Below are 21,915 nucleotides of genomic sequence, written 5' to 3'. Positions count from 1 at the left end.
TCCTTCCAAATTCAACTCCTTTGTAAATACAAAATACCATCCTCCCTGACACTTTTATTTTTGTCTGGCAGCTCTCCTATTCTGTCCCTTTATCCTTGGGCTCACTTACCCTGTTTAGCTCTCCTGAAGGCAAATGGTTTTATTCAGTTTACCCTTTACTGAAGGACAGATTACTCCCCCCCAGCCAAAGCAAGAGATTTTAGGAAAAAGCTTAAAATGGCTTTCGCTGACCTTCATTGTGTGGCTTCTACAGATCTCCCTTCTCTTGCTTTGAATGCTCTTCTGTTACAAATGAGCATACTAAATGTCAAGAGACTGATTCAACTGCTTAGAATATATGTCAGCCCTTATATAGTAGGGGTTTTTTGGTTTGGTTTTGTTGTGTTGTTTTTTTTCTTAATATGCATACACTTTTAAAGGTGAGGTGTCATGCAAATTCTTATTTCCCTGTTAGGTCTTTGGGATATTTTGAATAGGACATACTTACTCCTTGATTTCAGCTCACTCTCGCTCTTTTTATTATCTTCTCTCCTTCCCTTTCTCCCAGTTGTTGTCACTACTGAATTAAGGTTGTATTTCTGCTTCTACAGCCTGCTTTAGTATGCAGTTAATTAATATTACACCATTACATATAGCCATTAATTTATGGAGGAAGAAATATGCTTTATCTAATTTATAGAATTAGTTCTTTTCAAGATGGGTAACATCAGCATGTAAAATGAGTAAAGTTTTGGCTGCTAAAAATTAGCATATTTCCAGCAAAATTATTGGATCCAGCTTGAATTTTCCAGTTGGGTATGTGGGTGTATTTTTCTTTTGATGTATTAATAAAATATAGCGCAGAGAGGAAACCTCAGGCTGTTTGAAATATGATTCCCTAGTGCAGTCTTATCCTGCTTTGAAGGCCTTATCAAAATGTGGTTTCAGTCAAGCCAGGATTTTCTTCTCTAGCTTCATGTGGTTCCCATTGAAGTCGGTGGGAGCTTTGCACCAGGAACAGCAGTCGTTGCAAGAGGACATTTCTGCAGAGGATATGTGTGATGAGTTACTCATTTCTGTTGAAGCTGGGAGGTGACAGACATGGTGTCCTGAGTTCTTTAGTCCTTGCAACACTTTCCCCTCCCCAGCAAACACCTTGCTCAAATTTCTGTCACTTTGTTCAGTCAAGTTCAAAAGTAGGTTCAAGATGTTTGCAGGCTGTTTTCTAGTTGTAGGCTTCTCTTTGATGGGTGTCATGACTTCTCTTCACTAATGATGTAAAAGCTTCTTATCAAATCATTCCCATATTTTATTTTTTTTTATCCTCCCTTTTCTTCTGTTGGAGAAGTCTTTGTTGCATATGAAGTGAAGCCAGTACTCCAGATCCACAGCCACCGTATTTTGGAGACAGCTCTATATTCATGGTGTCTTACTGATCTCAGCTGTAACTGGAAGGCAAACTCTTGCTTTCCTCAGAAGCCTGAGGTCATTTGCATTATACTTAAGCCATTCTGTAATATGGCAATCTGTGGTTGAATTCTACCCTTGTCAATTCATAAACTGCTTAAAGCAAATAGACAAGAAAGTTGTGATGAGTAGGAGCTTGTCACCAGTGATCACCATTCTGCACAACTGCTTTGGAAAAACACCTTTAAGTCTGTCTAACAATGTCCAGCATTTTAATGACTGTGGGGTAAAACCTCACAGGAATATTTTTTTGTTGCTCTGTGGTTGTTGATTGTTTCTATCAGAATTTCTTGTAAATAATACTAGTTCAAATACTTCTTTCATGGTTTCATAACAGTTTTCTCCTGAGCTCTTACCTATTACGTGTCACTTGAGCAAGTATCTAAGAGGTTATTAACCACAGTGTCTAAGCAGTGATGTTTTTGAAGAAAGGAGGGGCAAAGACCAAGTTGGACATCTTGCTGGAAGAGACTCTTTGGAACAGGAATGGACATGGGGAGGTCTGCTGGCATGGCCGAGGTCCTGCCTTGTGAGAGGAGGTGACAGCAACATTGCTTGTGTGGCCAGGTACATAGAGATAAGGGAGAGGAACTGACTGCACCAGGTTAACACGAGAAAGAAGAACTGCAGAAGGAACAGAGAGATATAATCTCAAGGACAATATTGTTACAAGAATAACTTTTTATAAATGTACTGTGAATAATTGTATGCCAAAATTCAGCAGAGTGATGTTTGGAACAGACTCCCGGCTGAAGTAGCTTGAGCAGAAAATTTAACTTTTAAATTGGAACTCGATGCATTTATCTGGATTATATGAGGTTGTTGCCTTCAGCGGTTCTGTAGAAGTCTCTCCACAGAAAAAAAGTGTTTATGTAGGCTGTGGGGCATAGCCTTACAAGCATTTCTTAACAACCTAATTGATAACTTCCTCTGTTACTGAATGCCACAGTGTTCCTTTAAACATGGAATTGTGATAAAAATAGGTCTGAAGCACTGAGTGTTATTTACTTGAGGCAATTCGGAAAGTCCTTAATGCTTTTTGTGTCAAGTAGGTTAAGCAGGCCCAAAGTGATTTTTTAGTAATGTTATTTATGAAGACCAGCCCAGGTGAAGCAGGAGGCATGTGAGCAGCCCCGGGTTCCATGCTGGGGGGCAGTGGTCAGCCTTGGCTGTGTTACTGTCTTAAAACTGGTTGGCTGTTTCCTATTCCTTCAGCCTTCCCAAGTTTTCTACTGGAAGTGCTGAGGGTTAACAATCTTCTAATACCTTTTTCATGCCAATTCTGTCAACTTAGTCTCATTATTCTTTTGGTCAACTGTTATTTATCCCTTAATATCTTTCTCTTTTTTTTTTTTTTTTTTCCCCTCACCTACTGCAGTGTGTTTCCTTTCTCCTCTCTCCATCAATTGTGATCTTTGTGTTTCAGGATAGACTTAATCTCCCATAGTAAAACAAACTCTTTAATCTTTTTCTCATCCTATGTGCCTTTCTCTGTAGTAATTCTGGTTTTAAATTTGAACCCCGGAGAACAGTATTATACAGATAACCCAGAGGAAATGGTACTTTCAAAAACAGAAATATATTACATACATCCTTATTCCTGGTTTTCCTGGAAATGTGTTGGCTGAAATATTGCAGGAATGAATTTACTTTTTTTTTTTTCTGTGTCATGCCATATTGCCACAAACTTGCAAAACACTACTACATCCAATTTTAAAATTATAATATAAAAGACTAGATGAAAAAAAAAAATCTAATAATGGTTGTAAAACTTAAATGCAGGCATTATTTTGGATTCTGAATATATAGGGTTTTATTCTACTTGTCTCCAAAGGTACTAATTTTAGAGTACTGGGTCTAAAGTAGTTATTCCTTTAGCATGAAATGCTTGCCAAGAGAGATTTTCTGAAGCAGAAAAGCTGCAGTCGTGACAATGGTCCTCTGCTGCTGTGGTTGATATTCTTACATTATTTCCTCTGTCTTAATTCCCTCCCATCCAACAAATCCCAGCAATGCTTTTTATTCAAGATTCTGATTCTTCTAGGTCATAACCTATGGGAAACCACATCTACTATGTCTCGGTTGAGATTTGGGAAGTATGGTAAAGCTGGCTGGTGATCAGACTACAGAGCACAATGACTTCCATGCTGGTGACCACCCTGACTGCTGAGAGCAGTGTGCTGGCATCTTGGTTTAGTCTTCTGTAAGCCAGAGCCCTTAATTCTTCAGGAAGCCATGACAGCTGTAGATGACAACTTGGTGCTGGCCCACAGGTGTGCAGTCATGTTATCTGCTGTAATGTAGGCACTGATTTACCGCTACTGGCTACAGGATTATTTAATCTGGAGCATTTTTGGTTGTATAGCATGTGCAGTTTTCCATATATCTGACTGAAGGAAAAAACAGATAATAAGATAAGGAGGAACTGGTTTAGACCCCTCACAGACAACACTGCCCTTCAGGTGTTTTCATTCTCTCTGTTTCTGTGATTCTGTGATTTGATCATCCAGCCCATTTTTCTGACAGATTGCTCCCTGCAAAGCAAAGGCCAGTGCGTTGTCAGCTTCAGTTTTGAAAGTTCAAATTCATACTTACTGTCTTGGGGGGATATTGTCTGGCCTGATTGTGGCATATTCTGTGCATCCTTAGGTATCTCTCTGTAACTAACTCATCTAGTTCTTCCTGCATGTGATGTCGTGCTCCAGAGGTTTTCCTTAGGATGGTAACATCTCTTAAATGTTGTGTCTATTGCTTCAGCTTGTTTAATGAAAGTGAGCTTTAATCTTTCCTTAATTGATAGAGGATTTAGTTTATGAATACATTTGCTGAAGTTATGATATTGGTATTTTTTTAATACATTGAGCTTCAGTATCTTTCATCTGTGTACAGATACAAGAAAGGGGGAAAAAACGTTTCCCAGTGTGTATATGTATTCAGGACAGATAAAACTGGAATCATTGCCTGTTGCCATGTCTTCCTCAGACTTCTGCTTTGGGGCCTGTTTCTGTGCGTGGTGTGTAAACCTGAGCTGTAGTTGTTTCCTCTGGAGTTGCACTCAGTAGCTGGCTGGTTCTGGCTGCTTCTCTGACCAGAACAGCTGTTTGCTATAGGTAGGCAATGGAAAAATAGATTTTCTTTACTTCGGGAACACGATTTTATACATGTCAAGTGTTTCTAGGTCATGCACCGACAAGCCTGCCTAACTATATTCCACTGTTTTGTAGTGGATAGTATGTTAGCCTAAAAACCTTGCTTTACTTGCATCCTAAGACTGATTAGGGCAACACTTTCTGAATAATCTTTATTGCTGCTGTAGGTGTTTCCACAAAAAAAAAAAAAAAAAAAGAGTAGAGCAAACAGAAAAACTGTAAAATTCCTCATGTGTCCATCTTTTGAATGTTGCAGGTAGTTTTGGTCATCCTTCTTTAAAAATAATGTAATTGAGTAATACAAGGTACAGGAGGAATGATCGGAGTTGGGAAGTGGCTTCTTGAGAAGGCTGGGTTAAGGCTCGACAGTTCGTCTGGGAAACCTCATGCTGGATAAACACTTAACCAATGCAAAACAAAGTACACCAGAGAAATCTCAATTTGTCTTTAGGTGACACACTGTCTAGATTTTCCTCTATCTTTCTTTAAATACATTTGAAATTTGTCACATTGCAAAACCATTGTGTAAGTGGTTACAGTTACAAACTATTAATTGGATGTTGTCTTTGTCATTGAAACAACATGAATTACAGTTCTACATTCCCCTTTTTTGAGGAATTTGAGCAGCTTGAATGCATATTTGGCTAGAGATGTGTTTTTAAAAAAGGAGTTAGCTGGAAATATGTCTCTGACACATGGTAGTACTGGTCAAACTGGCCTCCCCCCCCCCCCAGCTGATAATTTTAGCAAAGAAGTTCTGTTGTTGATACAAATATCAACTTCTGCAACAAAATGAGCTAAATTTGGGAAAGGACTAATGAACTTCATAGACACTGTACTGTATGTCTAGTAAGGAAAGATCTCTGTAATGAGACCCTTTCAAGTTAGTTCTTTACGCAAGTGAACCTTTTTTTTAAAAAATCAAAGTAAGAACTTCTGTAGGTGCCATGTCAACTCTTAATTTTCTTTACAAAACCTCTTAAAAATGAAATATTTGAAGTGATACATAGTTGTGTATTTAGGAAAGTTTATATAGGAATTTTTCATTTTGCTTTGCCAAGTTCTCTTAAAAGTACTCCTTCACTTGCACTGAAATAGACAGTGATGGATTAGGTGGTTGTACAGCCTGTGCAGCTGAAGGGTGTTCTGAAAACTAAGCTTTGATTTTACTTGTCAAAGCTTCATTTTTAGTGTGTTTTTCTCCTTGTTTTTCTTTTTTTTTTTTTTTTTTTTAAACTGATCCTTCTTCCTAACACTCTTGACTCAGATTCAAGGATTCCCTAAAAACTGTCAGTAAATTATAGATGTATTTCAGAATTGTTCTGGGGACCTGCAGCCTGCAGGTGGACTCCAATGACAAAATGGTCTGTTGGAGATACTCTTGAAATGAATCTTACACATTAGCATGATAACACGAAGAATTAATCAACCAGTTTCCTCATATTTTTGTGAGCTCTTTTGTTCTATATGTTTATCTTCCCCCTTAAGCCATGATAGTGACTACAGTTACAAGATATTTGTCTTCCAAGATATGAGCAAGTATTTATTTCAGAATATAGAACCAAGAGCTCTTGTGGCAGTAAGAGACAGGTAAACTCTTGCAATTGCGTGAAGTATCTTGGAAATGAAAGCAGCTTATGCCTCATGGATGTATGCTGTCTACAGAATATAAAAAGGTGTTTGTAGCTTCCATGAGAGTAGGACAAAATTATCTACTAGTTAGCATTTTCCAGAATCACTCAAATTCCCAAAGTATCCTGTTCACGATGATTTCAAACATCTGACTGTGTGGAATAGAAAATTCTGCCTAGCTATATTCTAGAAATACAAGAAAGCAAAGCAAAGTCTAGTTGGAGGCCAGTAACTAGTGGTGTACCACAGGGGTCAATAGTGGGTCCAGTCCTGTTCAGTATCTTCATTAATGACCTGGATGATGGTGCACAGTGCACCCTCAGCAAGTTTTCAGAGGACACCAAACTAGGAGATGTAGCTGATACACCACAGGGTCATGCTGCCATCCAGAGGAACCTCAGCAACCTGGAGAAATGAGCTGACAGGAACTTTATGAAGTTCAACAAGGAGAAGTGCCAAGTCCTGCATCTGGGGAAGAACAACCCCAGGCATCAGTATATGCTGGGTGCCACCCAACTGAAAAGCACCTGTTGTCTTGGTGGGCACCAGGATGAACGTGAGCCAGCAATGTTCCCTTGTGGCAGAGAAGGCAAATGGATTCCTGGGCTGCATTAGGAGGAGTACTGCCAGCACGGACATGATCCCCCTCTCTACTCAGCACCGGCAAGACCTTGCCTGGATTGCTGTGTCCAGTTCTGGTTTCCCAAATACCAGAGAGACATGGACAGACTGGAGAGAGTCCAGAGAAGGACCACTAAGATGATGAGTGGAGCACTGAGGAAAATCTGAAAGAGCTGGGACTGTTTAGCCTGGAGAATACTCAGCTCAGGGGAATCCTATGAATGTATATAAATACTTGAAGGGAGGATGTAAAGAAGGCAGAGCCAGGCTCTTTTCAGTGGTGCCCAGTGACAGGAACAGAGGCAATGGGCACAAACTGAAACAGAAGAGGTTCCTTCTGAACATTAGGAAACACTTGTTTTTACTGTGAGGGTGACAAAGCACTAGCACAGGTTGCCCAGAGAGGTTATGGAGAGATTCAGAAGCTGTCTGGACATGGTCCTGGGTATTATAGTTTGCTATAGGTGACCCTGCTTGAGCAGAGGGGGTGGACCAGATTACCTCCAGAGATGCTTTCCAACGTTAGCCATTCTGTGATTCTGTGAAATACTAAGTGTACGCAAATTGTATGTAACTATTTACAATGCAAAGATCTCAAGTGTATTCATGTTGAACTTCTGAAGAGTGATTTCCTAAGGCCGTTAAACCTGAGCTCAAAGACTAACTAAACCATACGCCCAAATACATGAGTAGTCCTCTTAATTTCAATGGGACAGTTTATATCCTTAAAAACATGCTGCTTTGTGGAGCCTATTGTATCTAAATTGATAGTTCTTAGTAAGATCTTAAGAAAAAAAATTAGTGTAGGACATGGGAAAGATAAACTAGGAATTTGGCACATCAGTTCTGGTCCCTAATTTTTTTTTTTTTTTTATCGGGAGACATGTAAGTTTGGAGCAAGAGTTTGAGAAGGTGGTTTCAAGTACTCCTGTAAACACTCTCCCATTGACCCAGACTTCAAAAGTTGACTTTAAGTTACCCTGGTCCCTGCCATTCCTCTGTACTGCTGAGCTTGTACAGTGTTTCTTAAAAGTGCAGAAGCAAAATTTCTTTATATTCTTTTAGTAAAATGCAAACCTCTGAATAAAGGCTAGAGTCTTCCCAGAAGAGTGTTTTAAAACTTGGGCTGAGGATACAGAATACACATTGGTGCTTATAAATAGCTACTCAAATCCAGGGGATCATATCTGCTAATAGCTCAGAAAAACTACCTTACAAAGAAAGGAACTTCTTCTAAATACAATCTTAAAAAAAAAAAAAAAAAGAAAAAGAAACAAGAACAAGAACATGTTTCAGTGCTTATTCAGATAATCACTGATTTCAGCAGGTGTTTGTATGCCTTTCTAAGCCTGAATTGATTATGTGTATCTGGATGGAAGTCTGCCTGCACTTCCTGCAGACTGGTACCAGACATGCCAGTTGAGAGTTGCTTCAGGTAGTGATTTTGAAGATGACGATTCTTTTTTTAAATATTCTCTGGGTTCCTTTTTTTATCTAGCAATGGGAAATTTCCTTCATGTTTTCACAGTAACACATAAGACACAGAGTTTCTTACTGCTGAAGCCATTTCCATGTCATTTATCAAGGCACTTGCACTTAATTACAAGCTGTGAGTTGCTGATCAGGAGCTTGGAGGTCATCTCGCCGTATGGTTGATACAGCCAGGGGAAGCTGCTGTGCAGCCACCAGGCTAGAGATACACGGCCTTGATGGTGCTGACAAGGACATTCTGGGTTGTTGCATATTCGTAGTTCAATAGTACCCATGGGAGGAGAAGGTCTGCTCTGTTAATACCAGCCCTGTTGGTGGGATGTGGTGAGTGTTGATATATTTGTAATGGAGACATTAAATGAGGTATTTTGTTTATATCTATTGTGGACCAGCTGAGTTTATGTATTTACTGAAGATTATAAATCAAATTTTACTGGTTCCCCCAGACAGATACAAAGGTATTTAATTATCTCTTTTCTGTACAGAACTCATTAACTAATGCATGGGAAAACAGCTGTGAGTCTTCATTTTTGCAAATGAGTTTCAGTCCATTAGAGTTGTCTGTCAGACTTCAATTCCTGAAGTTTTAGGTACAACACATGGCTCATCTGCCATATGTAATATTCAAATGTTGCAGTTTTGTAGTTGGGAAAGAGAACATCCTGCAGGAGAGGATTTGTCTGAATGTGGCAGTGGAAGTATGGTTATAGAAGAAAGAGAACTATGGAGAGTCATTTATTTATTTACTTTTAGACTTACTGCTGAACAACAGACTGGCAGACCATGTAATGTTTGGATGAAAGTTTATCATCAGTGAGGACTGCTTTCACATAGGCAGTTGAAACAGTGCCCACCTAACTCTTGAGAAGATAGGATTTTCATGTAGCAGTACTCATGTTTAATTTGGTCAGTTGGAAAAGCAGTAGACAAGCTTTCATGGAAAGATGTCCATCAACAGGTCTGAAGTAAATAAAGACTTCAAAATACCATGGAAGTTGAGAACAGTTGTTTATAATTTGTCAGACTGCTTTCTCCTGATGCACTGAAACATAGTTAACACATATAACTAAACTTAGAGCATTTGTTTATATTGTCTATATATTTAAGGTTTGACTTTTGCCTCTTTGTCACACTTCAAAAGGTGGACTTTTTTACTTGCAGTTGACCTCATAACAGGCAGTATCTGTCTGTTAACCTCATCCTATCTTGTGTTAGTTGGACTCTGCTTCAGGAGTTTATGAACAAGTAAACATTTTAGATTTGCCTGTCTCCTTAGTGCTTGAGTATCTGGTAATATTTACAAATCTGTTATTAAGCGATAAATCTGCAGTTATTTGACCTGTGACTTCCTTCCCAGTGTGCTTCACATGCTGAGGAGATATGCACCATTTAAACCTTTCTGAAGCTTCTGGATTATTAACATTTCAGTTTTGTAAAATCATCCATTATTGAAAATTCGTGTCCTAAAATGTAAATTTGTCCTTTACAAATTGGATATCAATGTGTCATAAATTGCTTAAGCATCATAAGCTAGTGTGCAGCTATCGTATTGAGTAGCAGGGTGTATTTTCTAGGCTTGTGTTTATTAGTCTTCTTTTGAAACCACTGGCGGAAAGAAAAATCAGGATGTATATTCTTGATTAGAATTTTGAGGGATTTTTTAAATTTAATGTAAATGTCAAATAAAATGAGATTTTTAAAAAAATCTAACACATCTGTCACCATTAAAAAAAGAGTGTCAAGAGTAAATATTCAGCTGTTTCAGTTGTTTTTAAAACAACAAATGTACTTTGGGGTTTGGGGTTTTTTTAAGGTATATCAACCTTAGTCTAACCTTTATAGCTTCAGTTTGGCAAAATATCACACAAAAAAGGAATTGCATCTAACGTAATTTATAGGTGCCATGAAACATTTTGCTTCACCTTCTGCTGCAGCCCTAGGATGCAGGTCTCTGGAGTTGTATATATTGCATCTGACAGTCCCACAGGGACATCTGAGGTACCCCAGGGCATCAAAATGATACTGTATGCTCATGTTTGAGGAAATGAATCTTATTCTCTTCAAATATTTTCATTTACTATTTTATATTTTATTGTTTTTGGAAGTTAACCTGAGTCTACATGCATAGCTGAAAGGAAGTTTTGTCAGAAATTCTGTATAGCTCCAACACACCTCTAGTATTTCTTTATAAAGAAGCTCAAGTGTATATTCTGTCTGCTGATAACAATCCCATTTGAAAGCTCACCATTTCCCATTGCTTTTCTCAGAAATTTTTATCTTTCTCAAAAATGAATAATCAATGAAGACAAATTATGCCATTTAAGTGTTCAGTAAAAAGCTAGTTGTTACTCCAATAAAAAGTTGGACCAAAAAGCAGACACTTGTAACAGACACTTTAATTCTCCCTCTCAATATGTAAAACATGATCTAACATGCAATTTAATAGTCATGGAATTTGGACACCAACCACTTTCAAGGCTGTTTAAAGTTCTGATCCAAAAGTGATTTACTCAGTAACAAAACCTCCTGCTGACTTTTGTGAATTTTAGATTAGGATTGTAGAGCCTTCAGTCTGGTAACCTTCTGTACAGTTTAGTACCTGGGAAGACACTGAGACTTGAGTAATCTTGTTGTCAGAGCTGTATCTGTAGTAGTGACATATAAAATAAATATCTGTGTGGGTGCAGGACAGAGGTGAAATACTCAGACTATCTGGGTTGCCTCTGTTTTAAACGAGAAGGTAAGCAACTGGTAACTCTGTTATTAAAACATACTTTGACAGAAGTGGGTTACAGGGGTTGTCATGCAAACAGAAAATTGTCTCCAGCAGGGTTGCAACTGTTAGACAGGGAGATGAGCGCCCTCTGCAGCCAGAGGAGGTTGTAGAGCAGTGTTTGGAGTTAGTTGTCCTGCACCCCATGTGAGTAGCTGGTCTGAAGCCTGAGATACAGAAATACTCATTTCTCAGCTGCCTCATGATCATCTCTGCTGTGCCATACCCTTGGCTCAAGGAAGAAAAGGCAGTTCTGATGCTAAGAAATCAGTTCCATCTCAGTGCTTTTTCAGTCTTTGGTCCCAGGCCAGTGAGGCTGTCCTTTATTATTAGGAGGTGGTTTATGTGGCACAGTAACATTAACAGAGGAATGCTGGACTCTTGCAGTCTTCTCAGCTTTGCACACCCAACTAAGTCTACTCAGTCTCTTCTGAGCAGGGATGTGATTTTTTTATGTGGCTAATAGAGTATTTCTGATATGAACTTTTTGTGCCAAATCTCTGCTGAAGAGGATAGGATTCAATTGCTTGAACATGAGCTTATAGTATCATTTTGATGCCCTAGGGTACCTTAGATATCCCTGTGGTATTGGCAGATGTGACACAGAAAACCGCAGAGACCTGCATCCTTCTGGGACTGCAGCCAGAGGCGAGGCAAGATGCTTCAATACATCTAGGAATTATACTAGATATAATTCCTTTTGTCTGCATGTGTGTGATTATATTTTGCCAAAAGTTTTAAATGTGTTCCTGCTTCTTATAGGTACATGAAAAATAAGATACTGCCAAATCACTAGTTCCTGGATATTTTGAGTATCTTGCATTGGATGCAAGAGGCTTTTGTCTCTGCTCCCCATGTATAAAATGGGTAAAATATGTCATTTTACATGAGAAAGGTATTATACAAAAACATCACTCCTGTTTGTAAAGTGTTCAGTGCTGTAGTAAACCCATCATAACCCCACCCCCCTCAAGGAATTAATTCCAGAATTAATATTTAAATAGTGCCTTTTTAATAGTGACTAGTAAATAGACCTGCTCACTGAGAGATCATAGTTCATCCTGCACTGAATGAGACAAAGGGATTTGATAAGATCCCCTGCACATTTCAAGCAGTAAACCTAAACAGGCCCTCAGCAGCTCTGTGAGGTCATATTGCTGTGTATACTGGGATGCAAAGCAGGGCTGGAGGCCTCTGGACAGTGGCCCGTGCTACCCCATGTGCAAGTTGCTGCCTAGGAGGACATGTTTGGGGTGCAGTAATTTCTCTGTGGCTTTGGAATGGACAAGAGACAGGGATGTGGGAAGCCCTGGGGCGGCTGGGGTCAGGGATGTTCAGCTGGACACGTGTGTCTCCACAGCACAGAAAACCGAACGCAGGACAGAGAGCAAACCAGGAGCCTGACTGTGCTGTAGTAGTTGATACTCAGTTGAGAATGGGGAGTGGGATGCATGTCCAGATTATGCTTTTCAAATAAATAAATAAAATTATTTAGAGGGAGAGAGAAAGTAGAGCCCATGGCAGTTGTGTATTTCCTTACTCAGTCTTTTTGATCCTGTATGATCATCTTGTACTGGGATACTTAATTGGCCTTGCTAAATCTTTCAGAAAATGAATGCCTCATGTACAGGGCAGTGCAACACTTCTTCCCACCTCTGTTATATGACCCTGTCAACAATTCAGTTCTCCCTTTAAAAATTTTTATATCTATATGTATATATTCCTAACCTTTCTGTGTTGAAAGTGTCTTCAAATTTTATCAAAATCTTCCTAATTAGTGAAAATATTAAATATAACCAGTGCTTAAGTAGTCATTGAACTTCATATGAACCAATAGTTCAGCTGTCAGCAGTGCCTGTTGACACTTCCACATGCCTGTTTCTTTTCCACCTTCTAATTTTTACAGTTAGTTCCATGTTCCACATTTTAACTGACGATTCTCTGACATGGTAACATTTGCTTTATTGTATTCTGGTGTAGTTTAATCCTATCTCATTTGCAGTTGATAAATCCATGTCGTGCTTTATCCATTTCCTCCCTCACCTTGTATTTCTGCAGCTTTGCACTTTATTATCTCAACCTTTGAATGAGTCTGTGGTTGTCAAACTTGCTCTACTATTTAACTGTCTTTTGTAAATAGACCAAAGCCAGGTTTTTCATGCTCCAGCCTAATCAAATATCCATAATGTGACAGTTTAAAATTAAAATTTTACCATCTTGACATGTTATTTGTACTGATTCTGAGCAGGTGATGAGTCAGGTCCCCTGTAATTAAAATATTTAACGCTCTTTTAAGTTTTTCCCGAGATAAAATGGGATGTGTTGTTTTCATTTCTCTCAGCAGTGCCTGTGTGCTTCTCCTTACTGATGACAGCTGGGGCAAAGTGTTAATATGTCTTCTAAGTCAAGCCTACGCTGTCTTTTGCCTTTATCTTATTATTGCTTCTGAGTATTGTCCCAGTTTGTATCCTCTCCTATTCCTTCTTAAGGAGGCTAGGAAACACTCCTTTTCCCTGCTTCTTTTAATTCTTTTTATAGGGTCTTGTTCAGATTGATTTTCATCCATTTTTTTATGGATCTTTTAAACTCATTTTAGTCCTCCTATTTCTTTTCTGTACTGGGATGAAGAATTTGAGTGTGGATAATGTAAATTAAGAGAAAAGCAAGTGGAACACATGTTCTATAGCACTGAATAGGCATCACCTGAAAAATTTTGAAATGTATGGAGAAGTTTCCATCCACTTCAGTGACTTACTGATCAACTCAGGCCAGCAATGGCAAGTGGGAGCATCTTTGGGACTGTTTACCTTAAGGTTTTAAAAGTTGGCATAATAAAAAGTAAACCAGAAATCTTTCATAGAAGAGGTAAAGGAAGCTCATGTCTCATGGTGAAAATAGAGGGCTTTTTATTATACTGTCAGGGTCTGTTATTTACTGTAAAGGGTAAGTTCAAAGGTTCAGTCTTGTTCATAGCTTTTTTCAAAATAACACTTTCAGAAGAGTTATTTGAGAGGAATGTGACCAACTGAAAAGCCATACACTATGGGAGACATTAAAAGAGGTGTAAGCGTATTCCAGGTAAGTCTTCATAGGTTGGCAGAATGTTAATAATAAAGGTATAATGAGAATACTTTCTTTAAGAAGTGTCCTTGATACTGTGGAAAAAACAACAGAAAATATGATGTGCAGATTAGGAGTAAGAATTTTATCTAGAAGTATTGTAAGAAGTTCTAACACCCTATAAACTTTTTTGTTGTACATAGCAAGTGTGTTTATATTCTAGGAAATTATTCCAGGCAGACATAGAATGAAACTGATGAGTTATACTGCCTGTTTTCTTAAATTATTCTTTATAAACAGGTATCTACTTTGTTTATGTGATTATTAACTGTTCTTAAAGTCTTAACCTTAGTTTAATTTTCTAGCTTTTAAAATGAGATTCAGGCTCATTTGTTTATAAACAGATTATTAACCACTCTTGACTCTCCTATATTAGGTAAAGTTCTCCAGTCAACTGCATTAAAAAAAAAAAAAAAGGCAATGAAGAAATAGTATCTTGAAGTCTTCACAGTAATGGAGGCTCTTAGGAGCTTTAAATTGTATGAAAAAGATCCCTTTCTCAAGTTGTTTTCCCATCCCAGTAGATTTAAAAAACCCCAACCCTTTATCACTTAAAGGGCAAGTGAAAAGTTTGTTTAGGATGTACCCCACATATTCTGCCCGGGAGTTATCTTGGGCCTTAGTTCAGGTTTGGGGCTTGGATTACATCACGTACCATGCAGTACATGGTGTTTTAGGCATTGCTGAAATAGGTGAATGTAAAATAAAAACTATCAACAGAAAATAGTTTGGGGGCTTTTGAGCTTCAATTTCACTCTGAAAAATTATATTGAAATAAAATTTATCCATCTCTGTTTAGGAAAATACAGGCTCTGAATTGATAGATTCATTCTGATGGAAGGACGGGATCCAAACCCCCCGGTGCCTCTCAGAGCTCAATCAGCCAGGATGCAGTGCAATCTGCCTTTGATCTAGCCAAGCTTTTGAAAATGTGCTAGACATGATGCCTGAACAGTAGGCCCACTGAAGTCTCAGCAGGCTTTTCAATTAAGAACCAAGTCTCAGATTAGAAAGCACTGAATTAAATAGATGAATGCTGAACTTGGAGAAAACGGCTAAAAAATTTCATCTTGGCATTCAGTTGGAACAGAAGGTATCTTAAGAACATGAACAGATCAAGGGCCATTTTGGAGGAGAAAATAATACTGCTGACACCTTTCTCCTTCAGCTACTTGGAAGTATCCTCTCTTGACCATAAGCCCAGAGAGTTAGATGAACTATCTAGCTAGCAGGTTGAGTAGATTAATATAAGTAGTGTTGGATATTTCAGCAGCTTGTGCTCTTCACCTACACCACAGTGGGGCTCTGGCAGGTTAAAACTGCCTGGCTTCTGTATGGGGACTTGCCAGAGAGGGGTCATCGGTGCCTTGCGTTGGTGGGGGTGCTGCAGATGGCTCTTGGCGTTCAGGTCCTTGCTGGAGACTTCCAGCAGATCACCTGCAAGGCAGTAGAAAACTTACTTTCTATTTCATTGACTTGGGAACAGGGCTGTCAAGTGTTTCATTTGAATACCTGAGCCAGTGTCACGGATGAAAGTATTGACACGGTAAAGATTTAGAGAAATAATCTAGATTTATTAATAACTAACAACTATTTGTCAATACAAAATAACTCAGACAGAAAAGCGACTTATTCAGATTCTAAAATGACAAGATTCACTCTAACTTACTTAACAGTACCTTAATTTATACACATATGTACATGCGCATACACAAACCAGACATATACGTACAGAAACAAATGGGTTTGGGTTCGGTAAAATGAACACAAAAGGGACAAACACACAGGAACAAGGGCAAGGGTACGTACCCACACACACCCACACCCACCAATAAACAGGTGAAATAGAAGCTAGCTCAAAGAAAATTTCCCTCTCGAGTTTAGAGCAAATACTCCCAATGCCTTGGCATTCCTCAACGGGCGATAATTGAGACTCGAGCGGGGGGACTTCGCCCTGGCCTTCCGTCTGGAGCAGACGATACCTGAGAGGCTCCCAGCTCAGGGGAGATGCTGGTCACAGGCCGCTGCCATCCAGGAGAGCTCAAAGGGCCTCTCTGGTGGTCGCAGTTTATAGGGTCCAAGATGACTGACTTTTGTCAAATGCTATCTGGTGCCTTCCGGCAGTTGCACAAGAATTTGAATAATATGCAACCCTGTTATTGTTCCATCTGACCACATCCCAGGCACAGGTGTGTCAGGCCATCAGGAGATGATGGGCCATTATAACCTTTTTGAGCAATCAGAGGGGGGCAGGAGCCAGGCTCCTCAAGGTTATTCAGTCCTTATCTCCATAGATTGGTGTATGGCTCGGGGGAATGTGGATGGAATCACACCTGGCACCAAGCAGCCCAACAAGGATGGCAGGGAGGGGTAGGAATTGCACCACCACAGCTAGGTTAGCTAATTCAGAGTTTTTTAAGGTCCCATGGACTTTGGGCAGGAGGATAGGTGAAGTGCATTTCTTACACTTAAATTAGCATGGAAGCCAGCTTAAGAGGTGGAATCAGTGGTTGCAAGATAAAACATCCATAAAGACAACCTCACATCAGTTAGCCAGATACCTTTTTTCTTGTTATAAATATAGCTGTCTTTCACTCTAATTGTGTTGAACTGTGTATGTTGTCTTTTCTGAATGGAAATGAAAACGGTCAGACTATGTGTTAGTTGTATCTGTAAGGCAAATGTTGTGTTTTGCCAAGTGGAAGAGGCTTATGGTGAGACCTCAGCCCAGCTTGATTCATTCCCAGCAGCTGTGAAATGCTGAACGGTCACTGCCTGCATTACATCAAGAACCACAAAACTGTGCTAACCTGCAGCTTATCTGAAGTGTTATCAGGATTTTACCCATAGTATGACAAATAGAGGACTGTGCCAAATAAGTATATATGTATATATACATGTATATGTAATTTTAGATCAGTTAGATTAGACTAAGAGACAACATGCGGGTATATGTAACTATATGAAAATAGTGTTGTACTGTTTCTTAAAGCTAATGAGTGATCCTACTGTGAGCGGGCGTGACTTGCACAAGTCAGTATATATCATATTTTTGCACATATACTTGTTAGTGCTGAAGGAAAGGAAAAAACATACTGTGTATTGCTGCAGCGTCCCTGTCATTCTCAGTCAGTTGATGGCTTGAATTCTGTCTGCCTTGGCCTTTGAATAAGGGGATTTGAGCAGGAAGCGTTCAAACTGCTTACTAAGCTCAGGCAGAAGACACCACTCTGCTCACTGGCACAATATGTTGAATGATGAAAAGTTAGAGTATTTCCCATCAAAGCTATTTTTCTATATGGGAGAGTATTTTTTTCTTTATGGGAGAGTATTACTGACTTATGTTTGCATCCATTTGCAGGAATCTCGGTGGCCGTACTTATTTGGAGCAATCATTGTTCCTTCATTGATACAAGTTGTGATTTTGCCTTTTCTTCCTGAGAGTCCTCGGTACCTCCTCCTTGAAAAACATAACACCAGCAAGGCAGAAAAAGGTATGATGTGTTACTTTCTTGCAACAAAGAGTATTTATTGTAGGGATGCAGGGTGGAAAGCAATTCCGCTATCACACTGAAAGCGGAATATTCCAATAGGAGAGATTCTCATGGCAATTGTTTTTCCCTCACCTGTTTTGTTTGTCTGTGTGTGTAAATATAACTGTTGCTTTGAATTTTTTGTAAATTAAATTCTCTAACAAGCTAACCTATATAGCATTATTCATGGTGATTAAAAACCCATACAAATCATCCCACTGTTGTGTGTCAGCCACTATATGTGGGGTCCATTTGGGACTGAAAGGTTGTTTCAGCCTTCATCACTCACCCCTATGTACAGTCTTTGCAGTTTGGCTAACACAAACACTGATTCTGTCACTGTCTTTGACCCTGTGCATCTGTAACTCACTAACCTTTGTAGATCTAATTAAAACCTCATACACCTATTTAACTGAAAATTTCCAGTGCTTCCATATAACTTGCTTCAGAGACACAGACCAGAATATTTTGTTCTTACTTTAGATTCTATATATAAAAGAATTTGCTTGTGTGATCACAGCTGCTGTATACTCTGCCCCAGTAAAATTACTGCAGTCAGTTCTAAGTTCCAACATATCATCATGTTACAGCTGAGAGATTGTTGAAAATTATTGAAAATGTTGAAATGTTTTTACTTTTTGTAGGGCCACATTAAAAATAGGAGTGTACAAAGAAGGAAGAAGTCTGATTATAATACCAAAATATTTGCAGAACATAACTGCGCTTTTAAAATTATTACTAAATACTTCATTTGAATATAACCCTTAACATTTTCAGTCACTAACTAGTTGCTTTCAAAATTACTTGCAAAGTGTGAATCAGCACCTGAAACTTAAATTTAATAATCTTTTAGCATTCTGTCCTATTTCTTCTACTATGAAAAACTGGCCTTTTTTGTTCAGATGATCACTCTGAAATAGAAATGGCACACTAATGAAGAGACTCTCATGTTGTCTCAGTTTGGTATTGAATGAAGAATTCTGTAAATGTTGGAGCCTCAGACATTTAGAGATGCAGTTCAGTGGAGTTTTTTTTAAAAAAAGTGCAAAAGCAACAAGGCTTTGGGGAGGTTCTGTAGCTTTACAGAATCAACAGAGATTTGGAGAGGCAGAGAAGAGCTTTTCCAGGGATGGCAAAGGAAAGGGCTTGCCTGCTAGCCATGGTCAGAGCACCCAGCAGGGATGTAGCGGTAAGCAGTTTGGGCCTGGCTGTTGGGTAGTAACTTCTGCAGCACCATGACTGGGCTGGGAAGAAATGCCTTTGGGTGCCAAGTTTAAACTGGCTGATTTCTACCTGATAAAACGGTAGATGTGTTTCCAGAGCTATGGCTGGCAAAGAGTCCACATCTGCAATGCTGTTGCATAATGTCACACTTGTTAGAGGGATCTGTTGGAAATCCTGCCATAGTACCTGGAAACTTTAGCACTGACAGTGAAGCTGGGCCTCTCGTAGGTAGAGTGTAAAAACTGTAAAAATTGGTAGTAAAATAACACCACTTGCCTTGAAATTCACACCGTTTACTGTTGCTGGTAGTGGGCCAACTGCAGTCTGGGATGTTTTCAGCATGCGTGTTCTGAAAACTAATCTAGAAGCATTACAGGTGGATTTTGGAGAGCAAAGTTACAAAGTTACACCTTATTTGATAGTTGAAGGGAAGTGAGCTTTAACAGTTGGCTTGCTGATTATGAGAAGGTGGCTTTCATGAGCCACCTTAAAGACTATAAATTTAGATACTGTGATTAAAAAAGAGGAGGCTGACAAACTTTTCAAAGTCACTACTTATCAATAGAAGCTTTTGCACTTGATTAATTCTAAAAGAAAAATTAATACTGAGATATGTTGTAGTTCAGAGTGAAAGTTATTTTGAGTGGAGTCTACAGAGCTTTTGAAACAGCTGCAGACCGATGGTTCTAGACAGGGTTTTGCAAAAGGCCAATGGACAGTGAAGTGTATACATACCCTGAATTTCCCTCCCGTCCCTTGCCTATCAAGCAACCATGCTTCCAGAACTGGCCACCTTGTTGCATGGGCAAGGTAGCCTGTAGGATATCACATGCAAAATAGGTAAGGATGATTCTTAGACATCATTTTGGAGTTCAGAAAATCCACCTGTAAAACAGCATAGATCATATCATCTTATACTCTGTGTTATAAAGTATGCCTTGTTACAAAGCATGTTAGGAACACAAGCAATTTTCTTACCATTGCACTTTCTTTGTAATTGCTCCTCTCCTAATGTGCATTTGCAAGTGAGAGTGTCTTCAGATCTCTGTTCAGTATGTGCACAGGTGTGGAAGGAGTTTGGTTGATTCATGGAATGACCAGGCAGAGGACACTTGTGATGTTAGACTAGTGGGGGGGAGTGGGGGTGGGTGGGTGGGAGGGTGGGATGGTTTGGACGCCTCTTACCCACCCCAGGGCAGAAATTCAGATTAGGCATGAACCAAGTTTTAGGTATCTGGAGTAATACAGAGGAATAATGAAAGCAGGTGCAGAGGGAAATTCACAAAATAGGAGGATGAATAACTGTGAATCAACAATCAAGAAAAATCATCTGGTTGTTAGCATTATCTGCAGAAATGGGGAAGGAAAACCCTGAGTATTAGGGAGACCAGAGGAGGTTTTGGGTTATTAAAAAGCCTACTGCTTGTAAGCCATATAATGACAATGCAGTATTGGGTATATGCTTTTGAATTGCTTGCCTCTTAGGTTGAATCTGCATATTAATATCAGAAATGTGCAAGTCTTTCTTCTGACTAAATCCTTTTTCTTTCCCCTAACATATCAAGGCTATTCATGCAAATATGTATTTCACTGTGGATTGTGTCTTGTTGGAGAAATATAAAACTGTTATTTGTGAAAGGTCTCCTGTATTTAAGGCAGATGACTATATTAGTCTTTATAAAATACTCTAAAATGTACATGTATGTCAAAGCTTCTAAAATGGAGACGACACATTAATCTTCCTAACTGTTGTAGAGCAATAAAAATCCAGTGGAATAATGTAGGTCATTGAGTTTCCACCAAGTTCTGCTCCTGCTTTCATCTCCTTCTCTTCTGTCCTCATGAGATAACCAGACTAGAAACACCAAAATACAGGTGGCCTCATTCTCTTTTTTAGCAGAGGAGTGAAAGAGCATGATACCTTTAAGTGGCAAATAAGAGACTGAAGGAGAGAGAAGGACCAAAGTGTGTTGTGTAAGTGATGAGGTTAGATCAGGCTGGCATCATGTGTGAACATAAACCACACCACCATGAGAGAAGCTAGTCCATGACCACAGGAGTAGTGAGGACTCAGATGAGAGGTGTCTCCTGAGCTCCATTAATGGGGATCTGCCCAGTTCCCTGCTTTCACCCCTCTGGCAGTGCAAACCATGCATGCTGTGGGTGGCACGTCTGGTTAATCAGCCATACAGACACCGTGGCTGACTTGCAGTTGTCTGCTGCCAAAAGCAAAGCTAACAGCTGAGCTCTGCTTGTCTTCCTGGAGGTCACCATCCTGTATCTGATTGCCTGAGACCAACAGGAGCTGAGCTCTCTCCCATATTTCTGTATCACTGCCAAATGTGAAAGAACTGATTTATGTGTTGTGGGAGGAGAATGGTTGACTGGACCAACAGCACAATCTGTAAATCTGCTTTGCTCAAGAAGCTAAAATTCTGGTAATGGGGAGAGGGTAAAACCGTCCCAGCTCCCCTTCCAGATCCCATAACAAACATTCTTCTCTCTTGGCAAGAGGAGAAAAATGCCTGGCATTTACCCAGTGTGATCATTCTTCAGTATTTAAATTGTTGAAGAGAAGGACTTTGGAAGATCATTTTTCAGTTGCTAGAGAACAGTGGGAATGAAAAGGATAGAAACAGGAAGAAAAAGAAAAACCTGCTGCCATAATTACATCAGGCAGTTTACCATCCAAGATGTAGGACAGTAAGACAGGAATTTGACGTTAATTGTCTCTTAGTTGCATGCCAAGTGGACCACTGATCTGTGACTGTGGCAGTGATGCAATGTAAATAAAACCAGTAGTAGTAGTAGTGTGATAAAACGAACATTTGTATGACTAACAACACTGGTTATGAATATTTCCAGCTGGACAGTTGACATGTGTCTTCTGAAGAATACTGACTGTTACAAGGAGGAAACCTGCGTT

General features: G+C 39.3%; 1 protein-coding gene across 2 annotated transcripts in view; it reads left to right on the top strand.

The window, feature by feature from the left end:
• Nucleotides 1-21,915, top strand: part of SLC2A9 (solute carrier family 2 member 9) — a 109,915-nt gene that overhangs the window by 21,017 nt on the left and 66,983 nt on the right. For both annotated transcript variants that reach the window (XM_074904522.1, XM_074904523.1), the window contains exon 6: nt 17,594-17,726. In XM_074904522.1, the coding sequence (XP_074760623.1) occupies nt 17,594-17,726 (133 nt within the window). The remainder of the gene's footprint in view (nt 1-17,593; nt 17,727-21,915) is intronic.

Source organism: Athene noctua, chromosome 4, assembly GCF_965140245.1.
Source record: "Athene noctua chromosome 4, bAthNoc1.hap1.1, whole genome shotgun sequence".
NCBI classification, from domain to species: domain Eukaryota; kingdom Metazoa; phylum Chordata; class Aves; order Strigiformes; family Strigidae; genus Athene; species Athene noctua.
This window is presented reverse-complemented; position numbering and strand designations above follow the sequence as displayed.